Source organism: Ambystoma mexicanum, chromosome 1p (assembly GCF_040938575.1).
Source record: "Ambystoma mexicanum isolate Mex_15411 chromosome 1p, UKY_AmexF1_1, whole genome shotgun sequence".
Classification (NCBI taxonomy): domain Eukaryota; kingdom Metazoa; phylum Chordata; class Amphibia; order Caudata; family Ambystomatidae; genus Ambystoma; species Ambystoma mexicanum.
The window spans coordinates 1092510943-1092534217 of record NC_090921.1 but is presented as its reverse complement, the minus strand read 5'-3'; the positions used below and the strand labels follow the sequence as shown (position 1 = coordinate 1092534217).

Below are 23275 nucleotides of genomic sequence, written 5' to 3'. Positions count from 1 at the left end.
GATGACCATATCCTTGACCCAACCCCTCAGACCCACACGGGCCACCGAAAGCCTCCGAAACCTTATGCTAGACAATGCCAAACAAGCCCACTGGGAATCCAGAGCAAGGATATATGAGGTTGGGGACAAGGCTGGGAAACTGCTGGCCTTGCTGGAGTGGCGAGACGAAGGACAGCGATGTGTCCGGGAGATCCTCACCCCAAGGTGAGAGAGATGCAAGTCAGACACTGACATAGCAGAGGCCTTTGCCCAATTCTACGCGGAATTGTATCGGGCTCCGCCACTGTCCTTTGACCCCAACCCTCCTTGATAACATAGGAATCCCTTCCCTGTGGGAGCAACAGAAGGAGGTACTTGACTCTGAGCTCCCGGAAGCCGAAGTAGCAGAGGCCCTAGCGCAACTGCAATCGGGGAAAACCCCAGGGCCTAACGGGTTCCGATCAAAATCTGGCAGAAGTTAGGAAGTAACAACATAACACCTCCCCTGCACCAGATGCTGTTGAACGCCCGAGACCAGGGTTCCCTCCCACAGGACCTTTGTAAGGCTACCATTGTAGTCATTCCTAAACCGGACAAACCCCCGGAGATATGTGCCTCTTATAGGCCGATCTCGTTAATTAATGGCGAAGCCAAAGTCTTATCTAAGCTCTTAGCCAACTGGCTCCAACCGGTGGCGGACACCCCGATACACCCAGATCAGTGTGGCTTCATGCCTCACAAATCAACCCGAATGAATCTGCACCGACTCCACCTGGCGATGGAATGGGCTCCTACCCTTGATACTCCACTGGCCCTTTTAGCAATTTATTTTGAAAAGGCATTTGATTCAATACAGTGGGACAGCCTTTGGGAAATTATGGTGCGCATGGGGTTTGGAGAGGGCTTTCTGGAATGGGTAAAACTGTTATACACGAACGTACAGGCAGAGGTAAGAGTGAACGGGTGGACTTCCAGATCCTTCCCCCCTGGGCAGGGGTACACGACAGGGGTGTCCCCTTTCCCCCCCTCCTTTTTGCCCTTGCGATTGAACCGTTGGCTCTCTGGCTCCGTCAGAGTGGGGCATGGACGGGATTCAGTTGGCCTGAGGGACACGAATATCGAATATCCCTTTCCGCGGACGGCCTTCTGCTGTACCTGGCTGAACCGACTCAGAACTGCCCTCTGGTAACCCAGATGCTCGTGGACTATGGGGAGTTTAGCGGGTTGAAAATTAACTGGAAGAAGTCCGTACTCTTCCCGGTGAAGAGGGGGCGGGCGGGGGGTGGAGGGGGACAGGCCATCCCGCCCAACTGCCCGTATAAGTTGGAAAGGCAGGGCTTTAAATACTTGGGAATCTGGATAACGAGTGATCTTACCACCTACACAAAGCACAATCTCCAGCTGATCACTGACCGATTTGCTGCCGCCATCCGTCACTGGAAGCTTCTCCCCCTGACTCTCATGGGCAGAGCGGCACTCTTTAAAATGATGGCACTCCCACAATATCTCTATGTCCTGCAGAACGCCCCACTTACGATCCCCACCTCCGAATTCAACCGGATAGATACCCTTCTTTGGGAACTCATCTGGGGGGGGCAGGGTGGGGGTACAGTCACGTATAGCTTTGAGCACTTTGCAGAGATCTATCTGGGAGGGAGGGATGGGAGTACCCCACCTCCAAAACTACTACTGGGCATCACAACTCGTAGTGGTCAATGACCTGCTTCACGGTGAAGGGGAACTACTGCACATTAAGGCTGAGGTGGACGTCATGCAATGTACAGATCCAATGCATCTATTATACCAATCCCCACAGCGGCCCTCTCTTCCGACGATTGGATCGCACACCACCGCCGTCTGGAGGCAAGCACACATGTTTGTGGGGTGGGGAAACAAGATTACCTCGGCACAACCCCTATGGCATAACAGCAACCTGAACGAAATAGAGAAATTCGAACCGTGGCCACGCTGGGTGAGAGCGGGAATCTTGAGGGTAGAAGGCATCCTGAGGGACGGGAAGTTAATCTCGTTCGAAGACTTACAGGACAAATTCCAACTGCCAAATACCGAGCGGTACCACTTTATGCAATTGATTTATGCTCTGCGAACCCACATGCCTCTGGAGGAGGTAGTCCCCGACTACACACCCATAGAACGTAATATACTCCCAGCCTACATCCCCGCCAAATGCACGTCCATCCTTTATAACGCCATCACATCCTTTGCTACACCCGAATTACTGCGACTAAAGACCAACTGGGAAAGGAGGTGGCCATCTCGTCCAGGTTGAGGCTTGTGCAGCTTAAGATCATGCACAGGGTGTACTACCCTAGGACCACCCTGTATGGCTGGAGGAGGGCAACAAACCCAAACTGTCTCCGATGTGTAGAGGAAGAAGAAACTTTTTCATATCCTTTGGTCATGCCCCCAGATCCACGTCTTTTGGAACGCTTGCTGCACAGAACTGTCTAGGGTACTCACTTGCTCTATCGAACTGGACCCAGGGGTCCTGGTCCTTGGGGTGCCTGATGAATCCGATTCAAATAAATGGGAGAGACTGCTTTTGAATACAGCGGCGGCCCTAATGAAACGTAACATTGGACAAAAGTGGGGAGGCCCGGACCCCCAACCCTGGAGCAGTGGGTACTGGATATGGACTTGTGTGCCATGATGGAACGACGGATCTACAGTATGAGAGGATGCCCAACTAAAGCATCAAAAATATGGGGGAAATGGGAAGAATATGGGCCCCGAGGGCCGGACACTGGTAGTCATCGTATGACTGGCTTGAGAGCAGGCCTAAGGAGGGGGGGGGGGGGGGGAAGATGGTGGCCGGTGACATTAATACTTGGCAGAGCTTTGACGGGGGATGCTGTTCTGTAATGCTTTTGCTGTCCTTTTCTTTTGTTTTTGTTTTCTTGTTTTGTGGTTGTTTCGACCTTGTTATGAAAAACAAAATGTTTTATTAAAAAAAGAAATCTGCAAGGAGCTGGCCACCCCTGCTGCAGTCTCTACCCCTCCTGTTGCCTCCCAGGCTCTTTGCAATGCTCTTGCCTCTCATTCATTTAAAAAAACCCAGGACATCCCGTCCACCCTCTCCCACCACACGCCTCCTCTCCCCTCTCCATCTGTGCTTGCTTACCATCCTTTAGTTACCCCCAACCATCCTTCTCGTTCTTTCCTCTTTTCTCCCCTGACAAGGTTGCTAGACAAGTCCGATCTATGAAAGCCTCGACAAAACAGGTTCATCCCTGTTCCTCTAAAACCAACAAGGACCACACCGACACCCTCACTCCGGCCCTTGCTGATTTTTGCAAACACTCCTTTGCCTCGGGATCCTTCCCCTCCCCTCTGAAGCACTCCTTTGTGCATCCTCGGAAACCCACAGCTGATCCTTCTTGTCCAGCTAACTATCACCCAATTTCCATTACTCCATTTCTGGGCAAACCAATGGAAAAGTTGGCCATCTCTCAGCTTAACCTTCATTCCAATTCTGTTGGCTGTCTCCATGACCACCAGTCTGGCTTCAGAGCTGCCAAAAGCACGGAAACTGCTCTCCTGAACAGAACATCCGTGAAGATCTGCTCTCCAACCTTGACTCTAACATTCCCTCGGTCCTCTGCTGCCTTCGACACGGTCAACCATACCATCCTGCTCAACCGTCTCCGTGAAAACCTGGGTATCACTGATCAGGCTATGGCCTGGCTGACCGCTTTCCTCTCAGATCGACCATCCCAGGTCCAACTTGGGTACTTCCTTTCATCTATCTTCCTCTCTACCTTTGGTGTTCCCCAGGGGTCTAACCTCTCGCCCTGGCTTTCCAACCAATACCTGCCAACTCTCGCCCACTGCATGGCCACTTTCTGCTCAAATTTCCAGTGCTACGCTGACAACTCATTTTCAGGCTGCCCTCTGCTACCTCCTCTCCCTCCCTCATCTCTGATTGCCTAACTGCCATTCAAGATTGGTGTGCCACCAATGATCTTTGTCTGAATGCCGGCAAGACATAGATCCTCCTCATTGGCACACCTTCACCATCCTTTCCGCTCACTCTCTGGCTTGCCTCCCTTGGCCCTCCTCCTACTCCCACCTGCAAGGCTAAGAACTTCGGCTTCATCTTTGACTCCACCCTTTCCTTCTCCGCCCACATCTCGGAGGTCTCTAAAAAGTCACATTTCCTACTGCTCCTCCTCAGAGGTACTCTGCCTTTCCTCTCCTTCCCCCAGAAGCTCATGGTATCCCATGCTCTGGTTCTCTCTAGCTTGCACTATTGTAACAGCCTCGGTCTAAATCTACCTGCCTCTACTCTCCGCCCTCTGCAACTAATCCAGAACAGGACTGTGAGACTTGTCCTTGGCCTCAAGCCCTGGGATCGTATCTCGCCAGTTCTGAAATCTCTCCATTGGCTCCCAGTGGATGCAAGGATTAAATTCAAAACCCTCTGCATTGTCCACAAGGCTTTCTGGGGCCTGGGTCCAAAATACCTTCAGCTATCCCTCTGCAAATACCTCCCCTCTCGAGCTTTTCACTCCTCTACCTCAAACTCCCTCAGGGTCAGTTGTTTTTCAAAGAAACAAGCTGGGGGTAGATATCCGTCTTCAGCTGGGGCCTCCCTCTGGAACAGCCTCCCTGCCACTCTAAAACTCTACGAGCACCATCTCCGGTGTAACGCTCACCTGGTATCCATGGCGACGTTACCTCTTGAGACCTCAAACCCTTCCCTAGAGTCTACTCGACTGGAGACTGGGCCTGAAAACACAGGATTGGTAGCGTTTAACTCCCTTATTGTCTCTGTGTGCTTGAACCCCTTCTTCCCCGGGGTCCAACCCTTCCCTTTGATCCACAGTTCACCTTGTTTTCTTGGACAATGTGCTCTCCATCCTGCTTTCAGCGCAGGAGCGCGTTGATTGATGCAGGCTTGTTGCTGCCTAGTTACTTCACTGGCAAGAGTCCGACAGGTAAGTATAATGAGTCTTTTGAACAGCTCTCTAACTTCGTTCCTTTCCTTCCTTAGAGGATGGCCGGCGTCCGGGGATGGCGAGGTGCTGCTGAGATGAGTAGCGCTGAAGGTGAGTGAGAGCGCAATGCGCGGTGCGACCCTTTAGTATTTGTATTGAACCGATTTCTTTTTCTGTGTCTTTTAGGTGCCGCGACGTTTTCAGCGTAGATGCCGGTTATGAAGAAGAAATGCGGTGAGTAAGCGCAGTATGCGGCGCCTCTAGATGTTTCCAGGCTAACCTGGAGTGTCTTTTCCCTCTTGCAGATGGGTGAGAAGTTCCAGAGACAGAGTTCCCCCAGAGCGGCTGGGATTCAGGTAAGCGTTTGAAGCTTGTACAGTCTTTAAAAATAAGCGAAGATTTGCTGAATGCTTACTAATGCCTTTTTTCTGTTCTTTTCCCTTTTCCTTAGAAAGCGGTGTGCCGGGATGGGAATGACACCGCCGAAGATGCCCGCAGAACAGAAGGAGCGATGAATGATGGGCAGAAGCGCCGCAAGGTAAGGCTGTTCCTAATGGTGTTCTTGTTCTTGCAGGAGCTGAGCGCAGAAGAAAGATGCAGGCCTACTGGAGACCGAACACGGTGAGTGTCACGCTGCAGGTGCAGAAAACACAAAGCATGTTTCTCAGCCAGGGCGTGGCTTAAATAGTCTCTGGGTATCCCAGGTGTCTCTGGGCTGAACCACACCCAAAAGACTAGACTTCACATGCAGTTCTGGGAACCGAAATATGTGGGGGCATCCATCTTGTCCCCATCAATGCACTACAAGTCCAATCCCCAATGTTATCCTATGGGAGTGAGTCTGGTGCCACAAGCGCCAAGTCTGACTCCAAGTGGGTCTTTGGAGGGGTGGAGAGGCCCTTGAGGGCCATGTAGGTGATTGTGGCCTGGCTCCAGCCTGACATCTTGGAGGGCTGGGGACATGAGGGTCAGGAATAATGACAGCGGTTCCGAAAGCACCTCAAGCCCTTCCTCTTTTCTTCTGCCTTTGCTCCCCCTCTCCCCTGCTAATCTGCTGATCTGTTCTCTCTTGGCACTGTGCACCTGGCCACCCTCTGTCCTCCGGGCCCAGGTACCTACTCACCCTGCCACCCTCCTGCACTGCCTCCGGGCCACCCCTTGCACTGGGGTCTGTATCTGTACCCAAACAGCCCCCCCCCTTTTTCTTCCTACACTTATCAGACCTACCCTGTCTGCTGCCTTAAACCTAACACTTGCAAATTGCTGGCTGCACTACCACTGTTTGTGGACTTTATTATTCATTGTTATTTATCTGTTTCTTCTCTGCTTTACACTTTACACTCCCCCCCCCCTTCCATGCACTTTTCCCCTCCCCCTCTCCCATGCACTTGCACGTTCTCAATGTCAATGGGCGTAGTAAGATCGCTGTTTTGTTCTCCATTCCCCTCGATTGCCTTGTCGCGCTCTGAAACACTTTTGTACGAGTGCGATAGAAATAAAATATCAATATCAATGCTTTGTCCTTGGACTTGTGCTTCGTGGGACTAGACCCTCATCTCAACGGTTTCTTCAACCATTTCTCGTCTCATCAAGTACTCGAAGACTCTTGAGAAGTCTTAGTCTTATGAACCGGGCTCGAGGGCATGCAGGGTTTTGCCTTGGCCTCATGCTTGTCCTCGACCATAGCATGGCCACTTTTCTTATCTTCGAGGATGACGAGGCTGTTCCTCAAAGATTTCACACATTTTCTTTATAAAGCGTTCCCACTCATCTTATTCATTCAGACTATGCTCCTTTCAACTGAGGAAGAAAATGAAGAAGGATCAACCGAGGAAGAAAATGTAGGAGATGGTGATCTATACCTTCTCTTTTCTTTTTTTGATGACGAAGAGGAGTGTGTGTGTGTGCTCCGCAAGTAGGATTGTTTTTTTGAACTTTATGAGTAGATGAATCTCTCGACTTGTGAGATGACCCAAATTTCGAAGGAGTGGACGGGGATTTGGGGACAATTCTACCCACGGACTGTTCCGCTTTTTGCCCTTTTAATGCCTTAACTGTCATCGACTGACAGGATCGACAGATGGCAGTTTTGTGCTCGACACCCAGGCACCAGATGCATATTTTATGCAGGTGATGGACATGTTGCAGCTGCAATGAAGGCACTTTTTGCAGCCCGTCTTGGGAGTAGTAGAAATTGACAAAAGAGGCCACCTGGAAGGTTTTCGTGGAAAATTGAAGCACGGCGCAATTCTCGAAGCAACTGCATACACGAAAAATTGAACTGAAGTCAACGGGCGCTGCGCGTGGTCTCTATGACCTCAACTCGAGATGGAAGCCCTCCAGGGACATCGGGTCGACCGTCTCAATGGACAGCGCTCTCTGCCAAGAAGAACAATTTTTCCGAAGCAGCTAAAGATGGAAACAAAGATATCATAAAATGAGGAATACATGGGAGGAAAATCCATTCAAAAGATATTTATTAAACATACCAGGCAAAGTTAAGTTCACTTTCCAACTTGGGTAGTTAAGGGAACATTGTATAAATCTATACAGTAACTCAATTCAATGGTAAACCTTAAGTTGTAATGCAGGTTGGGGAAAAAGTTTGCAAAAGTATTCATCGACCAGCAATCACAGAAGGATAATACTGGTCAAGTAAAATAACGTTGTACACACTTGTAGAATACTTGGAAGCAATTCAAGGCAAGTAAAGCACTTTGACTATTGATACTTGGAATCACTGTTTCAGGAAAGAATGTATCAAAACCAACACAGACCAAGTAAGACTTGCATTAAATTCACAGATGCTTTAGAAGTCCTTCCCTATCTAGTTATGGGAGTCTGAGTGAGATTGAGGGCAAAATAGACCAGGCACAGGCTGTAGAATGTCAAGAATTCCAGAAGACTTGTAACAAGTACGTACGATTTCATGGATGGTAAAAAGGTTCAGGGGCTTTAGAGACGGCTCCCTGTAGGTGAACAGGCATTAGACCTAGGCAAACGTGTATGGATTCCCAAACACTTGAATCAGCACTCCAGCAACACAGGAGCAGCAAAGCAACTCTAGGGAAGTTCCATCAAGAGTCTCACATTACCTTAAGCATGAAGAAGTTGCTGCACAAAGCTTCTGCGATGCAGCAACAATAGACCTGGTCACCGGATTCTTGGTCAGGCAAACTAAAGAAGGGACACTGGTTGTACCTTCGCAGCAGCAGCAGAGTGGAGAGGCTCGAGACAAAGGATTGTTTGCGGTTCTGTGGTTTTGGCGTCCTTTTTGAAGCACCAGTGAAGAAGGGTTACAGACCAGTCGCTTCAGCTTGTTCCCTCAGCCCAGCATTCCAATGAGGGGACTTCAAGAAGCAGAATCTTGCCTATGTAGGTAGGGAAGGAGACCACCAAAGTTTCGGAAGGCTTTGATCGTCGGAAGGCAATGTACTGCACACTGGTCACTTGTCCCAGGGTACTGGCGGTTTGTGACCGTGAAGGTCACAGCTCGTCATGGGATGGCTTGAAATGCAGGTCGTTGTCAGACTAGTTGGTCCCTTCAGTCTAAGGGAAGAAGCCGACCGGATCAGAACTTCCCTGTCGCTTGCAAAAGAGGGCTGGAGCAGCAGCGGTCACTCAGATGGCTCTGGAGGTGGCTGAAGGCGTCCTTCTCTTTGGAATGGATCTTTCAGTGGTCGACTCGGACTTCAGCATAAAGACCCTCGCCTTTTATGCAGGAACCTAGCCATTCAACATGCATGCTGTCAATCAAACTTGGGGTGGGGGGCTGTCCTTCCAGGACAACCAGACTCCCAGTAAGAAAAGTGTGGCATTAAAGTTAGTCATAAACATAGTCCAATGTGGCAAAGGTTTAGGGTTTTAGGTCTTGGCCTTTCATATATAAAGACTATTTTTATAAAAATATAGTTTGTGGACATTGTTAGGCCTGGGATGCATTGCAACTCTACTGGTTAGAGTGCCTGGGTGAGCTTGTGGGACTCAATGGTACCAAGTTAGGAAAATGACCCTAAAGACCGCAACCAGAAGGCTCAAGGCAAATCACCCACCCCTCACAACACTCCCTGCAGTCATCCATGCTGGTTGGGCTGCCGGTTGCCTTTTTGGACTGTTTCCTGACCTTTGCTGTGCTGCCTCACATAAAAATCCTCCTGGTCTAAGGCTTCAAGACGAGGAGTCTCCCTAGCTGGATGATTGGTGGGTCGCTACCACTCCACCTCCGTTTTTTTGGCCCGCCCGTCCCGAGTTGCATCAATCCAATGCTCCCATTGTAGAACTACTCTGATGGATTTCCCCTTTTGCCCCATAAAGCGGACCTGAAACCTTGGTCAGGTTCTTCTGGTCTCCTGGTGGCCGCTCTGTCACTGCTGCTGCTTGTGCCTTGGGAGTTACACCCTGTTAGGTAAGATTTGGAGCAGTACCCTTTGGGTGCACTATAACAACCTTAGCCTCCTGGCAATAGGGACCCAACCTTTGGTACAAGTCTGAACTACACAGGTTGGTAGTGTGGATAAACAGCAAGGCTCATCTCAAGAGGGGTCAATGTGAGCAGTAGGGTAGTTACACAGAGATTCACAGTGGCAAGTATTCAAATAAACACGGATACTAAAGGTTTCTTGATTAAACAATTATTAATGTATTTACCAGTCAGTTAAATAAACCTTCTTCAGAAGGGAGTAATATAATAGCAACACTCAAATACACTTCAAAATACACTCTTAGATTCTCAGAATCAGCAAATACCCACTGGGGATGGCACAAAGACACTTCCTACACCATAGGACACTGTGGACATTAATATATCACTGTTGCATTCAGAGTATGGCTTATGAGAGTGTCAAAGGAAAGTGTAATTAGAACACACAAGAGATCACACATATTAAGCAGGCAAATACTTTTGGACCCAACCAATGCAGAGTAAGTTAACCCCTTCCTGGAAGGATAGGTGCAACACAATAACAGAGGAGAGAAGAGTATTCAGGGAACCAGGCTAAGCCAATGTCAATGGGCAAAAGTCTATGTGAGCTGAAGCACTTCTTGCAGGTAAGTAAAAGATATTTGCACATTGTTTTAGAAGTCTTTGAAGAAAAAGAAGCATCAATGTAGGGCCACAAGCCGTTAGGCTTGTGAGGGTCGAAGATGCAAGCAACTCTACAACAAGAGGCAAGTTCTCTTTAAAATGCAGCAGATGACTTCTGTTCCTGTGCAGCTCTGCAGATCCTTTCGTTGCTGGGCCGCAGCTGTGGGGACAAGGAGGACTTCGGGGGGACTCTTGCACTGCAATGGGATGGTCACCGACAGCAACCGCAAGCTTCAAACAAGTGGTACTTCGGTGTTTGTGCTAGCAACACCGCGGTTCCGGGCCGTCGAGATGGGCTTTCCTTGCATCTGGGGTCCAGCACTCTGTTGAGGTGGCTCAGGCTCGGTCAGTCTTGCTTCCTGGGAGTCTGGATCTTCCTGGAGCGCTTGGCCAGCTTAAAAGTGACGCACACGAACTGGTGTTCCTCTCCCTAGCTATTCGGTTCCAGCAGCGTCTGCAGTGGAAATTCAACCATCTTTGAGAAAATGTCCAGGTGGCTTACTTTGGAGTCGATTGTTCCCATCAACTCAAGGGGACAAGTTGTCCTTGCAGGGCTTCTCTAGTCGAACAAATTCAGAGTTTCAGCACAGCAGCAGGGCTTCACCGGGCAAACCAACGGTCTGGGATTTGCAGCAGGCATCTCTTCCAAGTTCTTCTTCGGAACCCTTTGTCCAGTGGTCGACTGCCTTCCAAGCCAAAAAGCCTTGCCTTTTATGCAGGTTTCTCTCATTCCCCATCTAAGAGTGCATTACTGTCTCCCAGGAGACTAAGCACAGGGAGTTTCGGGCACCTCCCTCACTTCCTGCCCCCGCCAGACACCCTGGAGCCAGAGGCGGGTTTCACTCGTGAAGCCCGTCAAAAGACAAAACTAACAAAGGGACCAAACCCAATTTGGCATGCAGAGTAAATCTCAAGAAGGACTTAAACAACAAGAAATGGTGAAAAAAGAAGACCGGGGCCATCTTGACAAAAATGGAACCCATGGGTGCTTCACTGAAGCTGCAAACACAGCCCACAGTAAAATCCCATGATGGTAGTAAAAGGTATAGCACTGCCATCAGCCATTAATTGTCAAAAGGATAACATAAAAATGTGACATGAGAAGCTAGTCAAAGGGGATACTAAGTAACCCCTCCAGCACCGTATTGCAATTATGTGTGTGGTGGGTCTAGAAAGTTACAAATGTAAGCATAGTTAATTTCACTTTACTGCTCTTGGAAAGAGTAGTTTATCCAAGAGAAGGTATTTAAACCTTTGGGAAATCTAAAGGACTTCCTGGTGCCACTGCAATGAAGGTGCTGTGTGAGACAATGTTTGTCAGACTCCAAAAACCAAAAGAAGCACAGAGTTCAATTCACAGAAAAATACATGAGAGTGGGGAAAAAGGTCTCGCTCTCTCCAGGTTAAAAATTAAAAAGGTCCTAGAGTCCAGCAAAAATGCTGGGGGTCTCTAAGGAAGAGAGGAATTAGAATATTTCTGAGAATTCCCTCACCCCGAGTACACAGATTATTTCTCCCCTCACCTGTTTTGAGTCACCATAGTGTTCAATGTCTCTCCCTGCACTACTCTCAAGTGCTCGAATGGGTTGTGTTCAACCGTCTTACACATTTCTTAAACATCCATAACCTTCGAGCAGGTTTCTGCACCCATTACTCCACAGAAACTGCTCTCAATGTGTCCAACTTCATCGCCTCTGCTAATCACTCAAACCTACCCTCCTTGATCTGGCTGCTGCCTTTGACACAGTCGATCACTCTGATCTCATTAAAGCTCTCTTCTTGGGATTCGTAATCAAGCTCATTCTTCCTCCCTCCCTTCCTCCCTCTTTGTTCTCCTTGTGATTCTGGAAATGCATCGGAGGGACAGGGCCTCTGTATCCTTGTCCTTTACTGCTTTTTATCGTGTGTTCTGTTGTGTTTTCCGCACAGGAGTTCATGTGGGACTCCTGGCGGTGCAGCTCTCTTTTGGTTTGGTGAACAGACCCACGGGATACCCTTATGGCACCCATGGGTAGGGGTGCAACCCTGTGCCCCTAGTGTATGTTTTTGGGCACCTGTGTGTGGCTCACAGAGCAGGGTACCGGCTGGTGGCAACTCCGTGCTGAAATGACTGGTGCCCCGAGCGTCCTCCATTTTGGGATTCCCAGGCCTCGTCACTGGAATCGGTAGATTCCTGATGGAGACAAAATGGCCCCCATGGCCTCTTGCCTTCCATCACCTGTTACCTTGATCTTTCCGAAGTCCCGGAAAGCCCTGACTCTGTCCCTTCCCCCTGACTGGCTGTTGGGTGAAAGTTCCATATATGGTAGTGTGGGGATGTGCCGACCAGACTGGCTGGAGCCTTCCCAACGACTGTATGTTGTGGGTGCGCCTGTGGGTGGGACCTGGGTGAATGGAGTGTGTGAAGAATACGCATTCTATGTTGGGGGTGTCTAGTATCTGGTGGTTGACACAATGACAGAGATCGCCCTGCCCAAAACCGGTATGAATGCAGTATGGAGTGTTCAATGGCTTGGTACTTGTCCCAATACACAACATTTTGTGAGTGTCTGGAGAGAAGTGAATGGCCTAATGCACTGTGTGCCCGATTGGCTGCCTGCCTGCATGAATGAATGCCCTTAGTCGTGATTGGATGCTTGAGTATGACCCAGCGGAATGAATGGGAGATCAACAGTATATCTGGGGACCTCTCACTGCTAGGAATCGTGTTCAGAAGCTGAAGTCCACTACGATGAGTAGCTGAAGCTTGACCTTGAAGCCCTGCTGGACGAGAAGCATTGCTGTTGCTCTCCTTCACAATCTGAAAGCTGCTGTGTCTCCAAGGACTGACCCAGAGAGGACCTGTTAAGGCGCCCTCTTCTCGAGCTACGAGGGACCATCGTGCACCAGCTGATCTTTGCCAAAGCTCCCTGGTAGACAGACCTTCGACAGGCTGCTAACCCGAGACGGGGACCGCCGCAGAATCACAAGGAGAAACACCCAGACTATTGTCCACCACGGTCGACGACTGCCGTCGCCGACTGAAGCCGCCGTGCTCCTGTTTGCCTAAGAACTTCATTGATCCAAGGACACTCTCGTCCGCATTGTCGCCGCTGTATCCTGCTGGAGAAGGCCTGACCGTCTGACCGAGGAATATCTGCCGGTGGGTTTCCCGCCACCCAAAGACCACAGAGACGCTGACGACTCGACGCCCTTGCTGGGCCACAGTTCTTCAAACTCTTTGCAGTCCAGAACTATCGACACCGAAGTGCCACGCACGCCTCCACCTTGCAGGACGTTTAAGCTTCACTGTCATAGCTCAACCTGTTCTCCGTCGGATGTTCGACGACCCGCGACGCCTGCCTTAAAGGGAGGGCACTCAAGAAGGGGTTGTCGATTCCCCGACGAGGAACGCTACAACACCAGGTACTTTGGGGTTGCAGAACTATTGGGAAGTCTAGAGTGAACAATATGGACTGGGCTTGTATCTTTATCCGACAGGTTGCCCAGGTTGGGGGGGGTGGGGTGATCTCCACAAAGAGCTGTGTTTAACAGTAGTGACCAGTATTCTGCCAATTGTTCAACCATCTTGCTTTCCTTCCCCTCTCTACTGCTGGTTTCCTCTTTATTGATCTGTGTGACATTTTGACCATATAGTTGAGGCACTTTAATGAGATCTAATAATCGTTGTGGTACCACTTTAGAACTGTATATATTTACCATTGTTGATTTTCCGAGCACACAGTGCATTATCGTGATATTGTATATACCCTTGAATATTAATTATATAAAGACTGTTTTAACCGATAGTGTGCGGATATCACTTTGTGAGTGCTTGCGGAATACACTGTACTTAAGAACCAGCCCGTATCACCTCCTGAGAAGCTAGGCCTTGATTGCTCGTCCATTGCTACCACAATAGAGAATCTTGGCTGGGGTCCTCTGTGCCTCTCCTCTACCATATAGAGAGCCGAAGTACAGACACCCCCCTCTGGCGTCTTTACACTCCTAACTAAGATTTCCATCCTCTCAACAAAATCATTAACTTCGCATCAGGATTCTTTGAACTCCACTCCTTTCCCCCCACCACTTTACACCTACTTCCGCACTAGATGGCTGACATTGCAAACCAGGGCCAGATTTAAATGTCTTCTCCGGGTTCACAAATCTATCTATGGTAAGTCACCACTTTATATATCCTCCTATATCCAACTCTATAAGCCCTCCCTTAATCTCCGCTCTGCCCCCTGGACTACCCTTGTGGCTCCTCACCCTCCCTGTACTTCCTCCCGCTTCCTCTCTCTCACTCTCTCTCTCTCTCCTCCTTCTTCTTCTTGCTTCACTTGCATGAAATTCTCTTCCCCAGGACATACGAGAAACAGTGCACACGGATTTGTTCAAAACCAAACTAAAAAGTATACCACCTCGTCTAACTTAACCACCTAACCTAGCTTAATCTGCTAGCTAACATGTTTTCCTTGCCTCTAACCTGCCTCTGTCTCTCCCTTCCTCTGCCTCCATTCTAGCACTTCACCCATCACAGTCACATCCCGAGCACAGGTGGCCGTACTGCCTACCTGCACTTTAAAATGTCCAATGTTGGTTATCCTTAATCTATGAATGTCCGTATTTTCTTTTGTGATCAAAAGAGAATTGTTCCTCCTATATATTAATAATTAGATGAAGCACTTCTCCAGACCTATAAAGTAAGCCTTATACTTACCAGGTTCTCCCGCCATTCTAGTGGTAGTCGCTGCAAATTCAGGTCCAAGCAGTACTTGTCCCCAGGTACTGTGGTCCTTATATACTCCGAGTCGTAATCTGGGGTCCCGATGTCTTGTAGTTATGGCGATTTGCAGGCCACCCACTGCATCTCATTGGCAAATTTGTCAGTATTCCTGCTCTGCTTAAGTCCATCTCAAGTAGCTGAGGACCCAGACTTGCAGCTGAAGCACTTCTCAGCTGTCCAGTAGAACTAGTACTTGCCAATCACAAAACCGTGCTTGAATATAGATTTTATCCAGACATTTCCAAGGAACAAACCTTTCACAAACTTTTGAACTCCTTAAAACTAACTGAACACAGGCACTTACCCAGACTTGTAGATGTCCCCTAGGATTTCGCTAGCAAAATGTGACCTTTGAAGGTACCAGGGTTTTGTTAGGAAATGTAAGAAATCATTGCAGTTTACTCTTTTCCCATATGCAACATTCAGTTACAGCTTGTACTACAGAATTTTTTAACTGCGTCTGTAGGTTCATCTGGTTTTACTGCACATTTGGGTGGTCTTCTAGGCTGGTTTCCAATTATTTTGACCAGTCACTCCCTTGTTTATTTAATGCACTATATGTGTCTAACATTTTCCCTTTTAGGTGTATGTGTTTTAGAGGTTTGTGAGGAACAATTGTTCAACCCAAGTACTGGCACAGTGATTGCATGTAATGTGTACGCACTGAACCTGTCAGTTTTGGAATGCATTTTCTCCTTAGCTCTTAGAATCATGTGGGTATCAAGTGATATCATTAAAACAACATTGGGGAAACAATCTTCTTTTCAACCACTATCCAGCATTATACTTATACCAGTCCTAAAATATGTTGGGATGGATGTTTAGTGGATGAAAACAATATTGTTAACCTGACAATGTTTATTTCCAGTGCTGAAATCACACGCAACACATTATGTGTTTGTCACCAGGAACAGATATTTCATTAGCTGTTTGAGTTGGAAGGGTCTTTCCAAAGGCCTTGTTACTGTTTTAGACATCACACTGTTTTATTGGGTCAATTATATTACGTATTTGCATGCATGTTTGTTATTGTGTGGTGCTATAATAAAGTATATATTTTTCAGTATACCTTTGCATTGAAATGTCTATCTATTCTGATTAACTTTACCTAGCTACCCGTCTGGCTGCTGTGCTTCCCTACCACACAAGAGTGAGTTTAGTCCACCTTTGGTGGTTACCCGGTTAACCCTTTGGGTAGACGTTCTCAAAGTTCTGCACCAGAGAATTGTGCAAAAAATCTCTAAAAACACTTTAATTTTAAATTATAGAGTTAATGAAGAGCATGGACGGGCATTTCAGGACAACCAAGATTCTGGGTCTGGCAGAGGACTCCAGAGGATAAGAGGTGGTCATGGACCATTTGATTTTAGGGCAATGTTGGGAATGCAAATGGCGTAATCTCCAGGGATATAAAGGAAGATTATCCCCAACTATTGACCAACGCCTAGAGATCTAGGAGCACGAAGTTTGTGTGGCAATCCATGCGCCAAAGAAATTGGAAAATTCATTGCATGGTACATGGTTCTCAAAAACTCAGTTATCACTCTCCGGTTTTACCTACCAAGCTTTTCCACAGGGTAGGTCATGGACAAGGCTGCTCCTCTATGTATGGCAATAATAGGTAGGGAAGAGGCACGCTTTACAATAAAAAGAGGCCGATGAACCAGATCTACTAATAGTAGCAGCACAAAGAAAGAAGACAACCAACGTGACAAAACAAAGCAGCAGAAAACAGCAAAGGGGAAGAGAACTTGCAGGGCAAGGCAACAAATGCAGGAACAAAGGATAGAACAATGCAGAACAATGTTTGCAAAGATACAGCTATTCTAGACACGCTCATATTTGGTTGTGCTCCTTGATGGATGGCTATCACCAGTCTAAACCAATAGATAACATTTAAAAACACATTTTTTAGACTGATCCACTGCTCGTTGCTGATGAAGCCTCACTTACTTGTATATAGTTATGTGAGGAGAAAGAGGGCGATTCAGTCTGGCATTTTTCTCCTCATATTGTTCCAATCGTTTGCTTGTAGATGTTGTCATGGGGACGGTACTGGGTTCAAAGTTTGGTAGAAAAAGAAAAGATGAAAAATCAAAATGTTGAGTGGCAAGCAAATGTGGATTTAACATGTTCCTGTAGCATGCAACAGGATTTCCTTATTAAGAGGCTATTCAACACAAGTTATCACTAATAAAAAGAATACAGACCTACATATAGCAGAACATAACCATTGGTTCCAAGAACAAAGCAGCGTCAGTGAAATCAACACAGTCGGTGAGTTGGGTAGACTGATACAAGACCGGTCTTTGTTGAAGCCAAGGTTGCAAGCAGCAACACTGCATGGTGAGCGCTGGAACGAATATTGTTAAATTGGTGTTATAGGAGATGTGAGCGAAGTTAAACTGCTAATGAGTGATTGAACTTTAATGCGAGCTACAATACCTTTGACAGAGTGGGCCAGCACTGTGTGGGTGCTCAATCGAAAGTCTCTGTAAGGTATCCAGCTGAGGAATAATGAAAGTAGATGCATTTGATCAAAGCCCGGCAGAGAGATCATTTGAAAGTGTAAGAATATATGTGAATTGAGGTGGTCCTGCGACAAGTCAAACAAAATCCCACACACAGTCTAAAAGCTTTGATTTTGATAAAACAAAGTTTGGAAGAATACATAAATCTGGTCCCAGCCCAGCAGAGGGAGACCAATTGAAGATTTTGTGTTAAAGTGGGTCTGAGCCTGGCTGAGGGGGACGTGGGGTGAATTGAATAATCACCCACAAAGTTGTGCCTGAGAATCTGGAGCAGAGAGGTACTTTTGTTGGTCACTATCAGGCCCTATGAAGCAAGAGACTTTCAATGGAAAAGAGACTGGTCCAGAATGCCGCGATGCTGGGAATTGAACTGCATGCTCGTGCTCTAGAAGCCAAGACTGCTAAACTCGAGTGTGCCGCCTTGTCCCGTGCTGAAAACATGGGGAAGGGAAGCCAACGGCTTGAATATCCTGACATATAATGTCTTAAAACACTTCTTTTGCATAAACAGTGTTTTGCACACTATTTGTATTTCAAAGTAACGATTGGCAATAGGTTTCTTAGTATAGACCCTTTTACTTTGGCAAAACACCACCAGGACTGCGTTATTATTTGATGGTTGTTGCTTGCTCCCATCTTTAGATTTAGGATGAGATGGGCGTTTTTCAAACCCAATTGAAGTTCAATAAACACCCTGGAACTGTGGTGCCATGTGCCGGTCTTACTGTTTGATACCATGCCTTCCTTTGCACTGGCAACACAGATATGGTATCACTTCCTTTGAGGCTTCAGAGCTGGCCATGTATGACCCATGAGAGGGCGTTTATCATGAACCTTTTTGGCAGAATGTTCTGTGAACTTAGGCTGCCCAAGGCCATTTGTTGTCAAAAGTCCCTGTCCCTTGAGGCATTACAGCAACTTGCGGTCACAAATACCAGACTTCAGGTCTGAGTAACCATGAATTATATCCTACTTGGAAGGCCTGAAAAATTGGGGGAGTATCACAGAAAACACTGTTCTCTGTACATACCCCTGTATTTTTAGGGCATTTTTGGTAGGCCCAATGACAAGTCGGGTGTGTTAATGAGTAGCATTTGTTTTCCACCAAACGCACCTATCGGCAGAACAAATCAAACATTTAGTACTTTGGTGATGCAGGTAAGGGTCATAGCCAGGGTGTACACTTTTCTCACGGAATGCCATCGCCCGGCACTGTTGCTTTCTAGCCCATGGTGCGGTTTCATTCGCAAATGAAGCATATAAAGTAATTTTTTTTCCTGTGTTTTAATTGGTTCTTTAAAGAAGGGGAACACTAACATTTTTGCAATCAAGCTTTAGTCTAAGATTTACACTGAAAGCCTCCAGGTTTTTTTCCCCCCACAGTTATAGATACAAAATATCACAATGAACTTTGATTCCCCCCTCCAGGCAGGCCATGGCCGCTAACAAGTAATGGGGCATATGTGGAGGTTTTACCCTAGTCCCCTTCTACAGTTTCCATCCCGAACACCACCAATAAGGGCACCAGGCTCCTGTACACCAACTCCACATCCTTTATCCACCCCAGAATTTCCTAGTACTTCTGTACCTTTGCGCACCCCCACCACATGTGCCAGTAATCTGCCGTTTGCCCGGATCCTCTCCAGCAGTGTGGGTTCGCCCCTGGGTACATCTTTGAGATCCATACTGGGTCTCATTACCACCTATGTAAGAGCTTAAGCCCGTGCAGTTTGTATTGGCATGCCACCGAGGTGCGGTGTGCACTCACACATAGCCTACTCCACTGTCTGTTTCCAGTTCCATTCCCATATCTCTTTCCCATCTCCCCCCCACCCACTGTGCCTCCAACAGGGCCAGATACAGTTTGGATATCAGGCCTCTTGTACCTCTCGCTGTGTTCAGGATCTTCTCCGTGTCCGTCAGTTCCTTCTGCAGTCCCCATTTCCATTCCTTCACCATTAGTACCCCTTCAAGCTGCAAGTATTTAAATACAGAGATTTTCCACATCCTCAGGGCCTCCGCTAACTCCCCATAGCCTATAAATTCATCCTTCTTTAGGACCTGCCCTATTCTCTCCATGGGGGGGGGGGGGGGCATATATGACTTGGTGGCGATGGCCACGTTGTGACCCCCACCATTTCCTTCTTGACTTTCCATAACTTCCAAAGCAGGCCCAGAATCATGTGTTCTTATCCTTCTGGGGGCTGCCTCTGCCAGTACTAGAAGGAGATTCCAAAGCCATACCCCCAGCGTAACCGGACTGAATAGGTAGTTCTCGTTACCCACCCATTGTTTCTCTTGGTCCGTTCTCAGGTGGGGAATCAAGGCTCTGAATTGTGCCGCTTTCTAATAGGTGCGCACATCAGGTAGACCCACCCTTCCTTTTTCCTTAGGCTGCACTAGTATTCTGTACGCCACTCTTTCTTCCCTTGCCATAGAAATCTCACTGTCCTTTTCAGTTCTACAAAATGCAAATCCGGTAACGCTATTGGTAGCGCCTGGTATAGGTACAACAATCTGGGGAGAAGCACCATTTTATTGCATTTAGCCATCCTAGCCAAGAAATAGTGAGTTTCGACCAGGTTTCGAGCTCGCCAAAGAGCCTGTGCAAAAGAGGGGGGTAGTTTCTTTCATATAGATTATCAAGCTCTTGGGTATCCTCACCCCCAAGTATTTTATACTATCCCTCTCCACTGGGATCCCTAGTCCTTGCCATTCCGCACTTTGTTCCCTAGTTGGCTCTTGGAGGGGGAGGAGCGTTGAATAATTTACATTTACCTTGAACTCTGACACCCTCCCATAGTCTTCCAATACCTTGAGTATCCTTGGGACAGACCCCGTTATCTCATTGAGGTATAATACATCATCGGCGTACATGCTCACCTTGCGGTTCTCCACCCCCACTCCAATTCCTTTTATCTGGTCCTCCCTCCATATTTTTTCTCGCAGTAGTTCCATTGTCAGAGCAAACAAAGGGCAATAGGGGGCAATCCTGCCTGGCTCCCCTGCCCAGCCCAAATTCCTGCAACTTTATTCCATTTACGACCCCCCCTTGTCGTGGGCCCAGAGTAAATTGCCCTGATTGTATGACACATTTCTCCCCCCGCCCCTATCTTTCGCAGTATGGCAAAGAGAAAGCCCCATTCGACCCTAAGGCCTTTTCTGTATCTAGGCTCAATAACGCCTGGTGCCCTGGATCTCCTTCAGTATGTTCGATGTAGGGTCTTTTGAATCGCATCAGGGCCCTGCCTCCCTGCTATAAACCCTCATTTGGTCCAAGTGGACAATTCAGGGAAGTTTCCCTTCAAACCGTGTTGCCAGGATGCGCCTAAGGATGTTCTCTTCAACATTTAAGAGCGAGATGGGCCGGTCCGATGAGCACTGAGCCGGGTCCCTCCCTTCCTTCGGGATAACTGATAAACACCCTGCTGAAAGATGCCAGTGCCTCCCCCGAATCTAGGATATGGTTGTATACCTTCACCATATGCTGGACAGAACCCCCGACATATTTTTTTGTAGAAGCCTATAGTGTATCCGTCCCTCAACCAGCACTGAAGAGGCGCAATATTGCGTCCTGTACCTCCTCCGCTGTTATTGGGCTCTCTAGGTGCTCCACCTCTGGGCTTGTGAGCCTGGTGAAGGTCACTTGCCTCAGATATTCCCCCATTTCTGCTTCCCCACTAGGGGCTTCTGACTCGTACAGCTTCTCATAGTATCGTGTGAATCCTTCAACAAAATCGCTGAATCCCTGCTTACCCTCTCGGGGCCCCCCCAGAGTTGATCCCCCAGAGTTGATACACATCTCTCAGCTCTCGCACACGTAGCCTCACCGCCAGCAGTGCGTCCGCCTGGTCACCATTTTCGTAGTATTTTTGCTTGAGTTATCTCAGTTTCCATAGTGTTTCCCCCATACCTAGCGCCTCCAGCTCGGCCCTCTTCAATAATAACTCTTCTCTAATCTTGTCTGTGTTCCTTTCTGTTGCATGCATCCTCTCCTCCCCCTCCACCATCTCCTTCCTCATTCTCCGAGTCCCCTTTCCCTTTTCCTCCTGGCCCCCTCTCTAATCAGTAATCCCCTCCAGGTTGCCTTCCCTGCGTCCCAAACCACTTCCGTTCGTACTTCCCCTTGTATCATTTAATTCAAAGTATTCTATTGTCTCGTTGGGCCGCAAAGAGGGGGTCTCCCCAGAGTGATTTGTTACAGCGCCAGCTGCTATCTGGTCTGTGCAATCCTTCAATGTTTAAAGGACATTGTCAAAATATCATGGTCGGTCCAACCCACCGGCCTGATAGTACTACTCATCACCCTTGTGCCCTGGTCCTTATTTAAGAACAGATCGTCAATCCCAGTATGCGTTTTATGCAGGCTGAAAAGAAGGTATAACCTTCCTCTCGTGGGTGCTGACTCCTCCACACATCCACTAGGCCATGTGCCTCTAATGCCCATCCCAGGTGCCCCAGCCTGTCTTCCCTTCCCTCCGGCCTCTCCCACATTGCGCTTCTGTCCCAAGTTTAATTTGCCCAAGAGTTGAAATCCCCTCCTATGCTGTACAGGTCAGCTTCGAGCCCTTGTATTGCATTGAGTGCATCAAGTGTAAATTGTGCTTGCCTCTGATTGGGTGCATACGAGTAATATCCTTGCCCCTTCCATCATATCCTGACAATCTGCCATCTAACAGGCTTGTGGCCACACACTCCCATATCCTACATTGTGCAGCACTATGCCGACAACTCCCCACTTGGTATTGCCTGATGCCCAGTGAACCTGCCCTATCTCCCCCTCCCCTCAGTGTTCGCTCTTCCTGTATCAAGCGCATTTCCTGCAGAAAAAGCTCATCTAGGGAGGCCTTGCGGAACTCCCTCACAAATAGCAACCTCTTTGTCTCGGAGTTTAGGCCCTTCACATTTAACGCGCCAACAATCAGACCCCGATTTGCTTTACCTTTTCCCCATCGTAACTGTACCCCTCTACCCTTCTCATCTCCCTTACCATGGTTAGTTTCCTTTTCTGCCTTCTTTGTTGACATAGATTACAACTTGGATAAGGCATCGTAGGTGTCTTGTGGGGCAACAGTCCATTTAGTCTCATAGTTTCTTCCCGTTTTTCCTCTTCTCCTCCCCTGTGGCCTGGACGCAGGTCTTGCCTGTTCTGTGCTTGTGGACGGCCCCAGGGGGCTCCTTGGTGCTGCATCAGTGTCCGCTGTGAGGTGACAGGGCCTGCTCTGCTTCGTCCACTGAAGTTATACAGTAATCCACTTCTACTTCAAAGTGCAGTGAAAAAGGATAGCCCCATCTGTACCTGATGCCCTTGTCTCGTAACCACTTCATGAGGGGCCTGCAGTCTCTGCGCCTGGAGAGTGTAAGATTAGATGCCCTGGTCAAGACATCGGTGTTGTCCTTGTAGCGTAGGAATTTTGCCACGATAAAGCGGGGATCACTTCCGTGTGGTTTGCCTCCCCCATGTGCTCTTTCGAGCTGCACCCGTTTGCCTCTCTGCTTCGAAGAGATGATGCACTAGTGCCTGCACCTTCTCCTCCACTTGCCTCAGTTTCTCTTCCCGTTTCTTTGAGCCCAATATCCTTATGTTATTGCGCCTCTCTCCATTTTCCAAGTCGTCCATTTTGAGCATCACTTCTTCTCTAAGCTCTAGCGCCATCAGCCTGGCATCTAACATTTCAACCATGTCTGCATGGAGTTGAATGTGTTTGAGGCCCTCCACTATACGGTTATCCTGCCAGTTAGGTCAGCTAGTGAAGCTTTATGTCTCCTGAGGGCTTTGATCTCCGTCAGGATATTCCTCGAGTCCTCCTTTGTTGAAAACAGTGACATGCCCATCTCCGTCACCCTTTTTGCCTCTGGGGACTTGTTTGCAGCTCCTCCTCGTTTCCCTAGTTGTGGCTTCCCTACATACATCTGTGTCTTGTCTCTGCTCCGATCGCCCCCTTTCTTCTCTCCT

At 48.2% G+C, this 23275-nt stretch overlaps 1 protein-coding gene across 1 annotated transcript in view; it reads right to left on the bottom strand.

Annotated features, from left to right (window-relative positions):
• The window catches only part of SDHC (succinate dehydrogenase complex subunit C), a 222560-nt gene that overhangs the window by 104354 nt on the left and 94931 nt on the right, over positions 1-23275 (bottom strand). The window contains exon 3 of the mRNA XM_069604684.1: positions 16742-16843. Coding sequence (XP_069460785.1) covers positions 16742-16843 — 102 coding nt within the window. The remainder of the gene's footprint in view (positions 1-16741; positions 16844-23275) is intronic.